The 18570-nt window shown below is 36.9% G+C and overlaps 3 protein-coding genes across 3 annotated transcripts; all 3 read left to right on the top strand.

Annotated features, from left to right (window-relative positions):
- On the top strand, positions 1253-2300 carry LOC18587990. Its single transcript, XM_007012095.2, has one exon. It carries the CDS (start codon positions 1373-1375, stop codon positions 1925-1927), a length of 555 nt encoding a protein of 184 aa, XP_007012157.2. The 5' UTR covers positions 1253-1372; the 3' UTR covers positions 1928-2300.
- Positions 4713-5574, top strand: LOC18587989. Its single transcript, XM_018126768.1, has 2 exons — positions 4713-4727; positions 5125-5574. Exons 1-2 carry the CDS (start codon positions 4713-4715, stop codon positions 5572-5574), a joined length of 465 nt encoding a protein of 154 aa, XP_017982257.1.
- On the top strand, positions 11210-15489 carry LOC18587988 (probably inactive leucine-rich repeat receptor-like protein kinase At2g25790). Its single transcript, XM_018128454.1, has 4 exons — positions 11210-11348; positions 11572-11615; positions 11708-14344; positions 14892-15489. The coding sequence occupies exons 3-4, from the start codon at positions 11794-11796 to the stop codon at positions 15251-15253; spliced, it is 2913 nt and encodes a 970-aa protein (XP_017983943.1). The 5' UTR covers positions 11210-11348; positions 11572-11615; positions 11708-11793; the 3' UTR covers positions 15254-15489.

The raw sequence follows: 18570 nt of genomic DNA, 5'->3' as shown, positions 1-18570 counted from the left end.
AACGTTACAATTGAAGCAAGATTTGAATGAACTGATAATCTTGTCAACTTCCAGTCATTCAAAGAGAAGCGAGTTTCTAACTCTAGCAAGGTCACCCATCACCTGTAATCATAATCAGATTGGCAAGAAATCTTGTAATTCAGTATTACTTTCTCGTCAATATAGTGGATCATCAAATTCTGCTGCCTAAACCGAGAAAAACCGCTGTATGCTTTAATGGCTGCTCTGCTCTCTTTAACAATGCAATAAATAGCCAGCCAGCAAGAAGTTGTCTTTCCACCTAGGATTTCTCAGAGTTGTGTGGGCTTAAACCAGAGCAATTAAAGCAAAACAGGCAATTGGCTAAATGGGCTTCATGCAATTCATCACAAGAGAAAAACGGAAATGGAAAAGGATTGTTGCCCAGCACAGTATCCTTCTATATACCTGAAAGGGCCAACAGAATTCATTTAACTTAAAACCATCAGTCACCTTTACCGTATAAAGTTCAAAATCCTTCTTGCTTTATCCCGTATAAATAACTGATCAGGAAAACAAAAACCACACAATCAAAGCCTTTTTATTTAACTTTTTCAATCGAAGAGGAAGCCAAAAACTACTTTTCGTCCTTTTTCTGCAGGACCCCTGTGAATGCAAACCCCCCCTCCGTATGACAACGCCATCTCTCCTCTTTCACTTTCCCTGATCACATGCTTTGATGTGTTTTCTCGTGATATTGGAGTTCTTTAGATTAATTGGCTCTGTTGTTCATAGTTTACACCATCTTTAAAACAATAATAAAAGAAAATCATATTCCATTAATTTCGGTTACTTTTTCCTGATATCAGGTACGCTTGGAACTCGTATGGTTGGAGTAGACCATCTCGTGAATAACCATAATGTTTAATTTTTCCTCATGGGAAAGAAAAAGCGTCTCAGCAGCAAATTCCTCAATGCATCAGGGTTTCTTGTCTTCCTCTAACTAGCTAGCTAGTTGTTCACTTGAGCTGACCCCTCAACAAAACCACTCTTGCTAGTTCCTCAGTATAGTTATAGACAGAGTTAGGAGCCGCCCACCACCAGCCACACAATTCTTTAGTGTTTAAATCTAAAATAGTACTATACGTAATTCCAATATCATCGTGAAAAATCTAGCTTTTTCAGGTCCTCTCTGTCTCTCTCTCATTGATTGCAGGCATAAATAATTTCTGCTGTCCACATACATTTTACCTAAGGATCCTAGAGAAATTACAACATCTATATAAATCAAATCATGGGGGTCCTCCCATTTGTTCCATATACGAAACTTGTTGGTCTCAGCTAAGAAACCAAACATACACCGAAAAGCTAGAAACTCGTTTTTCCCATTTCTGTTTTTCATACACCCACTGCCATGGCACCGAATAGGGAAAAAAATATCGTTAGTTCTTACTCTCAGAGCCACGGTGTCAACAAGCCTCGGCTTTCAATGGAGAGTCTCCAAAGAACAATATCTGATATATCGTTTGAACTAGGCAAAGAAGCCATTGACGCAACGCTTCCGCCCATATCCGAAGTCGAGGATGCCAAGTGCGAGTGCTGTGGCATGTCCGAGGAGTGCACTGCTGAGTACATTAGTCAAGTTCGTGACAAGTTTGCGGGGAAATTGGTTTGCGGACTTTGTGCCGAAGCTATCAATGAAGAGATGGAGAAGAACGGAGGGAAAAGAGAAGAAGCCTTGAATGAGCACATGAGTGCTTGTGTCAGGTTCAACAGGTTGGGTCGGACTCACCCTGTGCTGTACCAAGCTGAGGCAATGAGAGAAATCCTGAAGAAGAGTTCAAGGGTCAGGGCTAAGTCTCTGAGTCCTAGGGACAAGGGTGGTCCGCAGAAGGGTCGTATCTCAAGGAGCTCGAGTTGTATGCCGGTAATCGCCAAGGATATTGGTGACCGGACCAAGGTGAATTGACACACCCGATTAATGGCATTCAAGGCAGAATACCTTCTAACTAAGGGAACTTCAAACTAGATGGCTATAGCTCAAATACTCAAATTTTTGCTTTTGTTTTTTACACTTGAAAACCTACTAAGTCTTGAGTTATGTACATAATTAGGAAATTGAGTTTTTCCATCTTCTAAATCCCACCAGGATTTAAACTCGATACCTTTTAATGAACAAGTCCTCTTGGACATCAATTCTAGGGTTCTCTTGTGGCTATGTAGTAGTAAGTTCTTACTTTTCCCTAGCTATTGTACTTATCAGTTGCCCTTCAAAGAACTGATTTTATCTTGTAGCAGAATATTTCGAGTAATTAGCAATCATATTTTAGAATTTTTGTGAATATTTTTTGTGTACTTAACGTCATATATTATATTTTAGAGTTGTTATTTTTAAAATTTAAGTTTTTTGTGTGATTGAACTATTTGAGGAGATAAATGTTTTTTATTATATATAAGACGTTCATATGTAAAATACTTATATTCCCAAGAAATATTTATTGATTACAATTTTTTTTAAACTTAATTATTGATTACAATTTAAAACATTTAATTTAACAATCTTATATTTAAAATATGAGGTAAAATTTTTTATGCCCCTTGAACAGAACTAAGGCAAAATTGCTTCCTTTATACAAATTACTACCCAGATTTCTATAACCTTTAATTTTGCAATCTATAACTGTACATTAGAAAGAAGGGAAAGCATTAAAATGAGTATCAGCTCAACTGCAAGCTTGACGATGAAACTTTTTTATTTAGGTTGTCTTAAGACCAACGATAATTGTTTTTCATCTTTCTTTTTTCTTTTATATAATTGAAAGAGGAAGGATTTGAACCTTGCTCTTGAGGTAGGGAGATTTTGCACCAACCAATAAGTCAAATGCTAGAGTGTTTTTTTTTTCAGCTTTCTTGTTAAGGTGGAAATCGATTTATGTTAGTAATTAATTTAGCCAAAATTGTGCAAGTGCATGTAAGGAAATCAAAACATAATTGAATTCCAATATATTCTTGGATTTCCACAGGGAAGGAGATTCATTCTCATTCTCATTCTCATAGCCTTGAATCACGTCTTCTCCTCTTCTCGTAAAAATTCAATTAAAATTGGTCAGTTTAATGGATACAAGCACAACTCTAACCCTTGCTATAATTACTTGGGAATTCCATCACCCCCATCAATGCCAAGTTATATGCAAAGTCTTCTACTGAAATGGTATCAACGAGGTCTTGATGTATTGGTAATCAAGGCACTCTGAGAGTTTGTGATTCGATGGATGAGTTCAACAATTTACTTGTACTAGGATGATCTCATTGTTTCTACTAGAAATTTGTCATGAAAACTTTCTACTGGAAAAAATTAAATGCCAAAAAATTTGTAAAAGGAACAATGGGCCAATTCGATCGGCAGTTGATCTAAATTTTATGCTGTCTTCTGATTTCTTGGGCTTGTAACAATGGGCTAGTTTGAAGGCAGGCCTAGTTCAGTAGAAGACTAGAATTTGGTTCCGATGAGGGAGATGGAGTAGGATTGCTCCCTGCTTGGCCCAAATGTGATTGAATAATCTTAATCTTGGCCCAATAAGAAAAAGGGAACAAGGAAAAAAAAAAGAGAGGAATCAACAAAAAAATCGGCTTAAAAACTTATTAATTACTGGAAAAACACTTAAAATTGAGATTTCTAAATGAAATTATTGAGTAAAGAATATAAATAAAAATGGGTATTTAAAGTATTAATACTCAGGCTAAACTTCATCAATCAGCTTTATACCTTGAAACATAAGAAAAAGAAATATCAGTCAAAGAACCTATAACTATGATTAAACTTGTCAATTCTGAATATAGGCATGAAATGCATAGACGATATAATTAGAAACTTATTGACATAGCTTCAAATATCTTGATGACATGGCTGGAGCCATGCATAGAAACATTGTGAGGCATGCATGTCGGCGGCCATTAATATATATACAAACTGATAATAAAACCATGCATCACTGAGGACATCATCAGCACGAGAAAGAAGATGGGTTTCTTTTTAAATGTCCTTGTTCTTCTTCTGCTTTGCGATTTTACGGTCCTAGATATAGCTATAGGATGGTGGACCATAATATACTATTAATAAGTTTTCTCTTCTCATGATTTGCATGCAAATCTCTTTTTCACACACTCTCGGATGGCCACTTTTTTCTATTTTTGCACTAGTATTTAATTTCTTTCTGATCTCCATAATCTATCCCTTATCCATGCAGTTGGGATATGAACAAATCTGCCAGCTGCAACTATATCAACTACATGACAACATGTTAGGTATAATTAATGGAGTAAATATTAATAATCTAAACAAGGGAATTCAAATCCAAATCTTCCTTGTTTGATATTCCTGGATTTTGACTATAGTTTCCAATACAGCTATATATATATATATATGCATTGAATTATACCCGTAATAATGACTTTGATTTATAATTCTAGGATGACTATAAAATTCATAGATAGAGATGCTTCCACGCCTATATATATATAAATTTTGCAAACATTGAATCCGAATGCCAACATATAAATTACAGTGAAACGGGGGCTCGTGAATCTTCACGAGTGTGCATGCATGGTCATGCACGAGAATTCGAAATTCCATACCTTCGGCAAAAACACATGGATAAAGGGCATCTTTAGATTTTAATAATCCCCCTGCCTGCATGTAGTCTTTCCCCGTAACATCTCGCATCGCTATCTGCTCCTCCAAATAGCAGCACAACATGTCCCTGCAAGTGGTACCATTTGGTAGTGTTTTATGGCATGAAAAGTGATTCATCACATCAATAGATAAAGAGAACACTGATATTTCTGCCTGTAAAGTGTAAAAGATTAACGGTATTGAACAGCTAGACCTTCTCATGATCAGACGTATGTACCTCCCTCAATCTAGTACGGTTGATTGATTTCTTCTCTCTCTTTATATATATATATCTTAATTTGAAACCCTAATACGCATAAATAAATTTGCTTCCTTCAAGCCAAGATTTGTAACCAATTAAAGAATCATCCCAAACTCTTTTCAGTCATGGTATTCATTTTTTTAGCCTTTGTTACAATATTATTGCTTCTTTTTCTTCTTAACTATTCGTTTTTTACGTTGGTTCGAATTCATAATTCTCTGTCTTCCTACAGAGTGAGCAAAGGCTTCTTCGGAAGGCGGTGTCTGATGTTTCTTCGGAAATCGAAAAGTATACAGCGTTAGAATCTGCTACAGTTGATGATCAACTGCTGAAGCAAGCAGAATGCGAATGCTGTGGACTCAAAGAGGATTGCACCACGGATTACATCACAAGAGTCAGGGGTTGCCATTGTGGCATATGGGTCTGCGGCCTTTGCTCTGAGGTTGTAAAAGAAAGGTTACGTCGAGCTCCGGAGACAGCCATGCAAGATGCAGTGAGGTTTCATAGGGAATTTTGTCAGAAATACAATAGTACTACGAGACTCAACCCCAAGCTCTCATTGACTTGTGCAATGAGGGATATAGCAAAAAGAAGCAACGAGAATCGAAGTTCCAAGAACTGGTCAGCTCCCAAGATTGCTAGGAGCAGTAGCTGTGTCCCAAAGATCGATTTCAAACACTAATTGGTTTAATCCATTTGATGCTTTTCCTCCATAGGATGACGAATTGATTCGTACAAGTTGGCAATTTCTCTTGTTGTTGTCAACGTATATTGGGAACTTCAATGTAATAGGATATAGTTGTAACTAAGGTGAACATCTCTACAATATCCATTACTTTTCTTTCCTCTATATCACATTAAACAGCTAGCTTCATTTTTGTCTGCGGGGTGAAATCAATCGCTCCTGTCCCTATTTCTTCCTTGAAAGCCTGAGGTCATCATGAATGGATGCCAAAAAATATAGGTGGCATGACTGTCATATACATTTGGAAACTTCAGCTACGCTTGAAAGTTGCCATCATCAAGAAACTTCAAGCTCAACAACTAAAAAGATTTGCACCATAGAACTTGAAACAGTGATAGTTGCATTATCCTCGTTCTTTCCTGTTAAAAGAGTAAGCCCGAATCCATTTCTCCTTGGGCTATAGACTGAACAGAAAAGGGCTTAGCCTTGTGGCCAACGCAGGCTTTCAACTGAATGGTAATGGGCTTAATATTGAGCTTGACAGATTCGAAAGCTGTGCCCCATCCAAACGATACTTATACCAGTAGGACCTCAGTCTAAAATAAGAGGTTCATTCGTATTCATAATTCGAGCGTCATTATTGTTTGACGGCCCCAATTCTCAAATCCCCAAATTATTGTGCAAAATTAAGCAAAGTAAGCCCTAGTTGGTGCAAAATCTCATATGGAACGTGAACAGCCCACACGTGTGATAGACTCAAACTTTAGGGTTTAAAAGCGTGAATGATGGACCGACCTTTCTAAAAACAGTTGAATATTTAAGTCATTTGATTGGACTACTCTTCTAAATATTCAAATCAGAGTGTCCACCATGAAATTGACACTGAGCTAATTAGACTCAAGAAGGCAACTAGGCTTACTAATTCTCTTTTTCCATAAATTAAACCTAAAATTAAGTTTTTAACTATACTCTACATCATGGTTTCTCGCAGTATAATAAATTAAATATTATTGAACTACCATGAAACAAAAAATTTCAAAATCCATCTCTTTTGTACACTATAAACTCTTCAACCCAAAGATAGATTAAAGTTTATTTATGTATGTATAAAGGTTTTTTGTCTTTTAAATCAAATTTGAACTTTGTTGTATCAAGAAAAGATAAAAATTAACATAGAAAACTATTAGAAAGGAAAGCTAGATAATTTAGCCGGCAACTAAAAAGGATGGTCGGTTAAACTTTTCTTAATGTCAAATTGGGGAACGTGACATGATTAGCTAGTAGAATATGTAGAAGGATCGCAAAAAGACTTTGAACCCCAGATTCCTGTCCAGCAAAGTAATATACTTTGTATATAAATTCATATAGTGGTCCGAAAGAGATTCCTTTCAGTTCAACCACAAAAAGACAGTTAATCCAATTAAAGTTTTTTCAAACTCGGAACTGTTCATTCCCCCGAGTGCTACGTAAAGAAATAGAACTAGAGCTGATAAAGCAAAGACCCCAAACCAATTTCAATCGTGCAGGCATGCACGCAGTCCCCTGATGAAAAGCTAGCTAGGTAGCTAGTTTCTGTTGTCATTCCCACTTTCAACTTAAATCATCAAATGGGAAAGGTTCCTTGATGGGTTTCATGTGCACAGCGAAAGAGATTGAGAGGTTGCCTACAATTTTCAGTAACTTTTTTGTTTATTTGGATGAAGAACATCAATTTTGATACAGGGTGTGTGACACTGGTTTCAGGCTGCCATGTGACCTTTCAATTTGACTCACTAACCTAATAATCCACGTTATAATCTGAGTGGACCCTTACGCCCGACATTTGTTGATCACAATGCATAGAAAATTTATTCTTTGCGGAAAGAAAGTGGATATCCAAGTTCCTGCTAATAGTCATTTTAGCCAAAGTAATGTTAAAGTTTCAAACCTTATCGATCACTTTGGACCACTAACTAAGAACACGAAACCCTACAACCATTTCAAAAGAGGGTCGAGACCCTTATTCAAGGGATATGGGTCGGTTCCACGTCATGCATGCCTCATTAGATCGTTTGGATGAAAAGAAAAAAAAAAGATTTTAAGTAAAAATAAAATATGTAGGATCAAAAGAAAAGTATAAGATCAAAAGTGAGTGAGGCATTAATTAGTACAAGGACAAATGAAAGCACTAAAACCTATTCTTGGATTTATAGTTCTTAATGCCCTTTACAGCATATTGGTGTAAATCAACTTTATAATATTGTCTTACAAAGAGAATATTGAACTGAATCAGGCATTTGAGATCAGCCCACCTTCTTATATTAAAACTATAGCATAAGACATGAAAATAATCTATTTTAGTACAATATGTAAGACAATTGGTTTGCCCATACCGTATATGATCATCAGTCGATGACAGGAGTTCCACTAAGATTAAGAATAATTGATGAATTCGACTTCTCTCGTAGTTTAAAAGAGTATTATTAGGATTCATTAATTTATTAAGATATATATGATATTTTCATTTTTTGAATGAAAAATCTCTAACTTTTATCTACTTTTTTTAAATTAATTTTGATAGCACATTTAGAATGAATTGTGATTTCGCATAGAGTCTACAGCCATAGTAATAGACTTAGTCAACATTTGTGTAATTCTTTCCAAATTTTCATACATGAAATTTGCTTTTAAAGAAAAAACTTTGACTACATGTATCTACCATAATTAAAAGGAACATAACGCCGAGAAGTATCTTACTAAATCTAAGGCTTCTAAAGCTGTCTTTCAGATGATTGCTGGAGATATTAGAGCTAGATTTAATTCTGTTTTTAGCTCCTTTAGAACTGTGTGTGAGAACTGGGGCATTAAAGCTTAGCTATTACAGCAGATGTCCTCCTTTTCCTTCTTACCAAGCACAATTCCCGCCCCAAGTTTATGCCCAAAACAAGCCGGTAATTGCCCCTCAATTCAGACAACCAAAACTAGAGTCATGGACTCCTCGTGCCCCTCAATTCCATTCACGTAGTGGGATTATATTCATCGCACTTACGTATAAAATTAACAAACCAAATGAATATGCTCTCTTTGATTATGTACTACATGTAATATCATATAGTATATAAATCTCAAAAAGTGGGGTTTCTTGGGAATTTAATTCAAAATTAAGGAAGAGCTGTACAATATTCTTCTACCCCATTTTAAGGGGGAAGTCATGAAGTGGGATAGCAATAAATCACACGTAAAGACACAAATACAGATATCCATAATCCTTTACTTGTACAACATACATATATATTTTGTTAACATGCATCAATTATTTGATAGGAAAAGGGGACTTAATCAGGGGTTTTAATTTAATTGCCCAAGAGGGGGAGGGACTAGGCCAAAGGGGCAAGGCTAACAAAGGCTAATAAGGAGAGAAAGGTTGTTGTAAAACCCTAGAAAATGGAGAACGAAGAAAGCATGCCGGGTGTGACAAAGACCACACACTGTATATTCCTTCGAGAAAGAGATGGTGGGGTCCCTTAAAGCCCCAGAGAAAGAGCGAGAGAGAGAGCGCACGAGCATTTAGTGTAACGTAAAGACACCTAACTTTTCTTTTCATTCCTCTGCTTTTCCTTCGCTTTACCATATGCCCTCTTCTCTATCTATCTGCCTACGTGACTAATTCCTCTCTTTCTTTGCTTTTATTCAACTTTTTACATTCAACCCCACTACGTTCTTATTCCTGTTTGCCTTGCTCGCTCTCACTTAATCGTAACTCCTTCTGTTTGCTTGTACTCTCTGTCTAAAAGGGTGATGGCTTTCTCTTTCTTTTCCCCCCTTTTTTTCTTTGCTGAGAGGGGGGAGAATCCAAGATAATTATATAAAGAGTCCAAACAAAAGGGGTTGAAGAGTTCTGCTTTTACGTACCCCAGTGAAGGCTCATTTGATTCATTCCCTTTTCTCTCCTGCCAAGTAGACCCTCAGTTCTGCAGTAGAATTACAATCCAAAACCCATTTGTTTCTTTCCTTTTTTTTCTTTTACCATGATCAGTTAAAGATATATTGATGACAAAAGCAAGTGAAGGAGAGAATAATATCTGAATTAATAATTTGTCATAATTTCTTCTGACAAAGTCTTATAAATAACCAATGACAACACATCAGTAGAATGCTTTAATGATTAGAGAATTCCCAACCAAGACTTGTCGTAAATGATGATAGGGAAACGTTAATGCCCCCCTTTTGTTTACCCAAAGACAGTCTATATATTTCTCATTCCATGTTACCCCTTCTCGACCCTAAAACTTACCAAATATATGTAACCACTTCTCATTTCCCAGAAATGATTTCATTTAGGTTGTTCATGTCTAGTTAATCAGTATTAGCTTTTAATTTCAATTAATACATTTCCCTCCTTGTTTAATTCCCTCTTAAAATCCACTACATAAACCTAAATATCAATTATAAGAGTTATATTTGATATACTATTAATATATAATATCTATACACTATCATTTAATCTTATAAAAATATACTTTCAAATGGATTTTGGCTATGCTATAATTTTTTCTTGTAAGACAGTGTTTCAGAGCCTGGATTAGGGATGCTTGCGGTCTGTAATTAATTTACTGTAACAAGTCTTTTGCCATTTTGCTAGTCTAGAGACTTGCATGAGCACCTGTAGCTCCGGTATAATGAATATATTAACTTTTACTTTTTTAAAAAAATTAATAAAAAATATTAGTAAAAAATAAATAAAATGATAACATTTAGTTTATTAATAGTGTATAGAATTTATATGCTGGAAGTGTATCAACTATAAACCCATATAAAATAAACCTTTTACGTATATTATCTTAAACCCTAATTTTTTATTTAACCGAGATTCTAATTAAAATTTAATTTTAAATACATCCATACAATTATTTATGTAAAAAATAATATTATTAGTACTAATTAGGTTAATGGACACTTCATTCCAAATATCAATCCCACTACTAATAATATTCATTGCCCGCGTTAACATCCAGAACCAGCACATGGCATGAATAGCTGCTAACACTGGCTATAACATTACTACATTAATCTCACTCCTTTGTCCCTTGTACTAGTACAAGTATTATCATTCCTCTTGGTCTGTGACCAACATCCTGCTGCCCCAAGAATTTCGTCTAAAAGTTAATTTTGACCAGGAAAAAAACCATTGATCATTGCCAATAATTACCCACTTAACATGACTCAAAAGAATGTGGTTTTACATTCAGTAAACATCATTTTTTACTCCAACTGCTATGATATAATACTAAATAAATGAAGTTTCTATCTGTACAAAAAGGCAAGCAAAGCATGTGTCAGTCACATTCTAGTAAATAAGTACAACATCAAAGGCCATAAATGAATCAAAACGAAAGCTCTGATCAAGCTTTTCAACGGTTACAGAAATCCTTGTCACTATCCCAATTCAGTCAAAAGAGCATTTTGGTAATATCCGACAAAATCAGAGGCTTTTCCAACATGTGTCCCTGTTTCCCCTTTCAAACCGTTCGTGTTTCAGGACATCATTCAAAGGCAAGTCAAGTTGCAATGTCGTAAATATCTCTTAATTCAATGCCCACTTCCCATGCCCTTCCGACCACCAATCTATTTATACACTCTATTATTCTCTAAGTCTCTCTCACCCTACCATCCGAGAAAAAAAAAAGAAAAAAACAAACTATATTCTGCTTTCTCATCTTCCTAATTTCTTCTCTGTGACAAAAATCCCATTAATCCCTGGAAATTTACTGTAATCTAATGATTACATTTAGGTACGTTACTGGACGTTTCACCAATATTTTTATGGCCGTTTTGGGATTTAAATTCTGCTTAGCATAAAGATTTCATGTGATGCATGTTCCTTAATTAATCAGTCTCTCCTTGGATTGACAATCATATCATTAATTCCAGTTGTAAATATGTCTTTCTTCTTTATATTAATGGCTTCTGTCACTTCACTCCACTTGACGTTGTGCTTGGTGTAATTTGGTGCAGGATCTAGAGACTGCTTTATTTGAGTACAGGTTCATGCACATATTGTAAGTTAATTACTTGAATAATTAATATGCTGAAGTAGAAGGTTTTGTTAATGTATTGTATTCTTTTTTCTTTTCTTGCCTTTTCAAAACAGCTCGGGATCCGTGGAATTGCATCCAAGATCATCTCTGGTGGAGGCAGAGTCGAGACTCTGAAATAGTTTCGTAGATGTTATAGGAGATGGCAAAGAAAGGAGCTAAAGCATGTCCGCCAGTGCTTTTGTTCGTGCTCATGTTCTTGTTCTTCAATTCTCGGGCGTCCCATGGTCAAGAACTTGAGCTTCTTTTGTCTTTCAAGTCTTCAATCCATGATCCTTCTGGCTTCCTGTCCAAATGGGATTCCTCTGCCACCTTTTGCCAGTGGCACGGTATCACTTGCAATAATTTGTCGCATGTCGACACGGTTGATCTTTCTGCTAAAAACTTATCCGGGAAATTAGTTTCCCCATCAATTTTCCAGTTGCCTTATATTCAAACTTTGAATCTCTCCAGCAATCAGCTCGACGGTGAAATTCCTCTGGATATATATTCCTCCTCTTCACTTCGATTTCTCAACCTTAGTAACAATAATTTCACCGGTCAAATACCAAGTGGTTCCATTTCCCGCCTTGAGATCTTGGATCTTTCAAACAATATGCTTTCAGGGAGAATCCCACAAGAAATCGGATCGTTCTATAGTCTAAAGTTTCTTGATCTTGGTGGGAATGTTTTAGTGGGGAAGATTCCAATTTCGATATCAAACATCACCACTTTGCAGTTCTTAACTTTGGCTTCAAACCAATTAGTTGGCCCAATTCCCCGTGAAGTAGGGAAAATGAAGAGCTTGAAGTGGATATACTTGGGCTATAACAATCTTTCCGGTGAAATTCCAAAAGAAATCGGTATGTTAACTTCCTTGAATCATCTTGATCTTGTCTACAACAACCTCACAGGTGAAATCCCATCCTCCCTGGGAAACCTTGGCGATCTTCAGTATCTCTTCCTTTACCAAAATAAGCTCACCGGTTCGATTCCAAAGTCCATTTTTGGTCTCAAAAAGCTGGTTTCTCTTGATCTTAGTGATAATTCATTATCTGGTGAGGTCCCAGAACTCATTATTCAGTTGCAAAACCTGGAGATTCTTCATCTTTTCTCCAACCGCTTTACGGGTAAAATTCCAAATGCTTTAACTTCTTTGCCTCGTCTTCAAGTCCTTCAACTTTGGTCCAACAGTTTGTCAGGTGAGATTCCAACAAGTCTTGGAAGACATAATAATCTCACGGTTCTCGACCTTTCCGGCAATAATCTCACGGGACGAATACCAGATGGACTTTGCAGCTCGGGTCGTCTTTTTAAGCTCATTCTTTTCTCAAATTCGCTTGAAGGTGTCATTCCGAAGAATTTGAGCACTTGCACAAGTTTGCAGCGAGTAAGGCTTCAAAGCAATCGTCTGTCTGGCGAATTATCCTCAGAGTTCACAAAGCTGCCTCTCGTATACTACTTGGATATCTCCAACAACAATCTCTCTGGCAACATCGGAGAGCGAAAATGGGACATGCCGTCACTTGAAATGCTGAATTTGGCAAGAAACAGATTTTCCGGGAAATTGCCTCACTCATTTGGTAGACAAAAGATTGAGAACCTGGACTTGTCCGGAAACGAGCTTTCAGGTTCTATTCCACGTAGTTTTGGGAGCTTAACAGAACTAATGCAATTAAGCCTATGTGGAAACAAGCTGACTGGTGAAATCCCCGAGGAATTATCTTCATGCAAGAAGCTTGTGAGTCTAGACTTCAGCCATAACCAACTGAGTGGCCATATTCCATCTGGTTTCTCTGAAATGCCAGTTCTTGGTCAGCTTGATTTATCGGAGAATCAGTTATCTGGTGAAGTACCACCAAAGTTGGGGAAATTGGAATCGCTGGTCCAAGTAAATATTTCTTACAACCATTTACATGGTAGTTTACCATCTACCGGGGCCTTTCTTGCTATAAACGCGAGTGCAGTTGCCGGTAATGATCTTTGTGGAGGAGATGACACGAGCGGTTTATCACCATGCAAAAAGGTTAAGAATCCAACTTGGCGGTTTTTTGTTGCTTGCTCTCTTGCCGCTTTAGTGTTGCTTTCTCTTGCTGCTTTTGGCCTAGTATTCATTCGAGGAAGAAACAATTTGGAGCTGAAAAGAGTGGAAAATGAAGATGGAATATGGGAATTGCAATTCTTTGATTCCAAGGTTTCGAAGTCAGTTACAATTGATGACATTATACTATCTGCCAAGGAAGTAAACGTTATCTCTAGAGGCCAGAAATTAGGCACGCCATTCAAAGGGAAGTCGGTTGTAAATGATTTGCAATTTGTCGTGAAAGAAATGACCGATGTGAGCTCAATTCCACCAAGTTTTTGGTCTGAAATCGCACAAATTGGCAAGCTTCACCATCCAAATATTGTTAAATTAATCGGGATATGTCGGTCGAACAAGGGTGCATATTTGGTTTACGAGTACATAGAAGGGAAAATTTTAGGTGAAATCCTTCACAACTTAAGCTGGGAGAGGCGGCGGACAATTGCTATCGGCATCGCGAAAGCTCTACGGTTTTTGCACTCTTATTGTTCGCCGGGTATACTCGTCGGAAACATGTCACCGGAGCGAGTTATCATCGATGGAAAAGATGAGCCTAGGCTGACGTTGGGCCTGCCTGGGCTGGGTTGCGTAGAAAACAAGCGCTTCATTGCCTCGGCGTACGTTGCCCCAGGTACATGAATAATACTATTTCCTTTTTTAGGGTGGTTGTTTGAAAATTTCCCGTGGGAAGTAATAATGCACCAGCTTAATTATGCAATTCTGTCGCATATGAAAATTTTTCTAGGCAAAATATTCATCAGTCAAACCTTGTATTATGAGATATTATTATGTCTGGCTCTTAGATACTTCAAACAATAACTTTTAAGCCCTTCTGAGTAGTTTCATCAGGCTCCTGTTTATTCTATTTGGTGCATGCCATGTTACCATAAAATCAGATTGAAAATATTTATGATGTCCAAATTCAAGAATCCATAATTCTTCGGCATCAGAAATGAAATAATTAGTAGAAAATTTTAGAAATATACATCATTGGGGATTGGGAAAATCTTTTGGTTGCGAACTTTACTCAAAGGAACTTTTCTTTGAGCAAGCAAAGATATTGCGGTAAAGCTTGGGCTGCAATGATAGTAATAATATTACTATATATATTATTCTACAAATCCATGCACGTGCACGTTTTGCTAATGTTTGGTTTTCCATATTTTCCTGTGTTGCAGAAGCCAGGGAAAGCAAAGATATCACTGAAAAGAGTGATATCTATGGATTCGGCCTCATTCTGATTGAACTTTTGACGGGGAAAAGTCCTGCGGATGCTGAATTCGGAGTGCAGCGTAGCATGGTGGAGTGGGCCCGCTACTGCTACTCGGATTGTCATCTTGACGTGTGGGTTGATCCCATTATCAGGGCTCACGCATCCAACAACCAGAACCAGATCGTTGTCACCATGAATCTAGCTCTCCATTGCACGGCCGGCGACCCCACTGCTCGGCCATGCGCAAGCGACGTATCGAAAACCCTAGAGTCCGCTTTCAGAATAAGTTCCTGTGTCCCCGGCCTAAAATTTTCATCACCTGTTTAGGCTTTCATAATAATAATAGCATGATTTTTGCTCAGAATTTTTACTTTTTGGGTTAATTTTCCTTCTTTTTTGCCCCCCCTTGGTTTCTAGTATAAGGTTTATAAATTAAGGTCTTAAATGATTGTCACTCAAATGTTTTGTTTGAAGGTATGTTGAATACATACTACTGAGTGTAACAAATGTAGATAAACTAAATGCCATTATATGAATTACAGTTTACTTTTCTTCTTTCTTATCTTTCAAGATCTCTTCTTTCTTACCTAGCTCATCATGGCAATACTTTATGGCGCATGATTATGACTCGTGGTCTAAGTATAGCTCGTAAACACACAGTGAGCCACCCTTGTAAATCAAAGGGCGACAGGTGGGGTGGGTTACCCCTTTTTCTCTTTTCCCTACTTTTGGTAGAGGAGACTGCAAGGGTATTCAAATTACAAGGAGAGAACGATGTGTAGATATATAAACCTAATCTTAAAATTCGATTGTTGGTGCTAAGCATGAACTAATATCTAAAAGACTAATGCTTTGGTGGGAATCCTGGTTAAGTGGATATCCCACTGGAGGACTGACTCTTTTCTGTCATGCGGAGAAATCCTTTTGTTTTTTGGGTGAAGGAGAAGATTATACGTCTGTCTTGCTTTCCCACCTATGAATGGCTAATGCACAGCGCATTGTTTTCTTTTATCATCTTTTACAGCTTGGTTTTAAACATGGAAATGGCACATGGGAGTAGAGTTCACATGGATTTGGACTCAACATCATGGCCTACCTTTCGATCCTCTCCACTTTTCTTTTTGTCTTCCGTTATTCTTGTAGGAATTTTGTCCCTTTTCTTTACACTTTTGTCTGTAATGTTAGGCTCAAACCAATTCCTCTCCTCTGCCAACTAACTCTCTCTTCTTCTTCCTTTTTTTTTCTTTTCACCTATATTCTGTTTGTTTCCATCATGATGGGCTCAAAAATTTTCCACCTTACAATCTTGTTGGCATGGGAAGGCAGCAATGGTTACAACAAACTACTGAGTTAAACATATTCACTTTCACATTTGTAATTATCATATTGTTGACTAGTTAAATCCTTAAGTGGACATTGATTTCCTAGCAAAAGGACATTCTCTGCTATTATCCAAAGGGCCATATCCAAAGGGTCACGCCTTGTTTGTTGTTTCTTCCCATAAAATTGTTCAATACTAGCTCATGCTTACACCAAAAGTCAAAAGTTATTTTCACAATTCACAAAGCGAATTTGGGTGGGCATGGGCAAGTTAGATGTAGATACAGTTTTGAAATTTGTGGTATGGAAAAATCCTGTGAGGTACAGAAAGTGCTGAGAAAATGCTGTATAGTTGAGATATAGTATAAGAGTATATATATATGTTTGACCCCTTTTAAGAGTTTGGTTGCATCAGATTATAATGTCTTTGGCTTGCATGTGAAAGTTTGCTTTCAACAGCAGTGCAAGGCTTGGTTCACGCCCAGCGGCCATCTGTTTTCCCTACTACACCACTCAATTTGAGAAGAGACCATAGCAGGTGAAAGGTCCTGATCAGCTGGTTAGGTCAAAGAGCTAGAAAACAGGAACATTACTCATGCTAAAAGGGGACCACTGTACTGTAATCCTGATGGTTTGATGATATTGTTTGTCCCATTATCGGAACACTCGCTTTTGGAATGGGAGAAATGGCCAACTGGTACTAGTTTACAATCAATTTGACATTGCTGCATGTAAAAAGCTAGCTGAGGCATTGAAGCAGGCAGCTGCTGAAAACGTTGCCTTTAATCCTTTTAACCTCGCATTCCAAGAGTCCTGCAGCCTTTTTCCTTCACAGAAAATGGTCAAAGGATTTTTAATATTTCATTGCATAATATAATCAAGATTTCATATCTGCCTTTATGATGGAATAAATTAACTTAATTAGCTACAACTTTATAATCATATCACATGCAGTGAATCATAAGCAACAGGAGCTAATCCTAGGTTCCTTTTGATAAGAAATGCCCCGTAATTTCAAAAATAAATTTCAAGTGTTTGAAACTTGAACTAGCTAGAGCCCTGAAGAACTGTTCAGAACAGTTTCATAATTAGGAGTGTTCAAAGGGATCATTTGAATTCTTTCTTATAAAAGTTTGAACCCTTCATGTCTTCAAATTAAGAAATCAAAGTGTCCTTTTTGGTATACTAAATCATTTTCAATGATTGTTGATCTTTACATATCAGTATATGCATTCAAAACTGAATTATAAGCTGTTTCTTAATCCTTTTAACTTCAATGAAATCAGACAAAATAAAAAAGGTATATATATATCAAGCAAAAATCATAAAAAAGTAAAAAAAAATTTAAAAAGAATAAAGCTAATACTATTTGCTAATAATAGAACTATACATAACTAAATATATACATACACTCCACTAGGGGTCAAAAGAAGAAGGCAATTTAGATGGGGCTCTTTTCTTTCCAACCAGGGCGTGTCCACAAACCTTTCTTGTGACCAACTTTTGCCTTCAATGTGGCAATGATGATGTTTAGGGTTTTCCTTTTGTTCTTTTTCACTTCCATTTCTCTCCAAGCAATGATGGTATTGACAAGAACCCTTTTTTTCTCTTTTGTTGATCAATCAGAACTCATGGGGAGAGAGCTGCTCACATTGTTAGAAGATTCCACCACTAAAGATCAGTCTAAGCATAAAAATATAAAACTAGCTGACATTACAAGGAGCAAACCAGCTCAGTTTTGCTGGCAGAGATATGATTTTTGAAATGTTGTTATCTTAAAAGCCTCAAGATATCAATTATGGTTTCTTGGAGACCATGCAAAAGGCCCTTAGGCTGCTTTCTTCTATTCAAAAAGCTCCCCTTTTTTTTCTTCCCTACAAATATTTCTTTTGATTCAATGGCGCAAAGGTGCTGATGATCTCCTTGAACCTTCCCCTCCCTCTTTTCTCCTTCAAAAGTCATCTTTTGCACATCACAAAAACAGAACATTTTTCATACTTGTTTCTTTGTTCTAAGACAGCTGTTTCTTTGTTCTCGAGCTTTAATGCAGAACAATAATTGGATACACGTGCGTCCCATTGGATATCGCAGCAACAACCCACTTAACACAATCTATGGAGTTTGATGTGGAGAAATCAAAAGTGGGGTGATTGTGCTATTTCAGTTTGACCAATCTGTTCCCATTATTAATTTGTTATCTTATGCTTAACCAGGCCAGCATCCATGAATTTGAGCATTATTGATAAGGGAATGGAAGCTTCACTCATAGCCAATGAGGGCTAAACTACCCAAAGAGTCAGTAATGAAACCGGAAAATCATTGTT

Source organism: Theobroma cacao, chromosome 9 (genome assembly GCF_000208745.1).
Source record: "Theobroma cacao cultivar B97-61/B2 chromosome 9, Criollo_cocoa_genome_V2, whole genome shotgun sequence".
NCBI classification, from domain to species: domain Eukaryota; kingdom Viridiplantae; phylum Streptophyta; class Magnoliopsida; order Malvales; family Malvaceae; genus Theobroma; species Theobroma cacao.
This window is presented reverse-complemented; position numbering and strand designations above follow the sequence as displayed.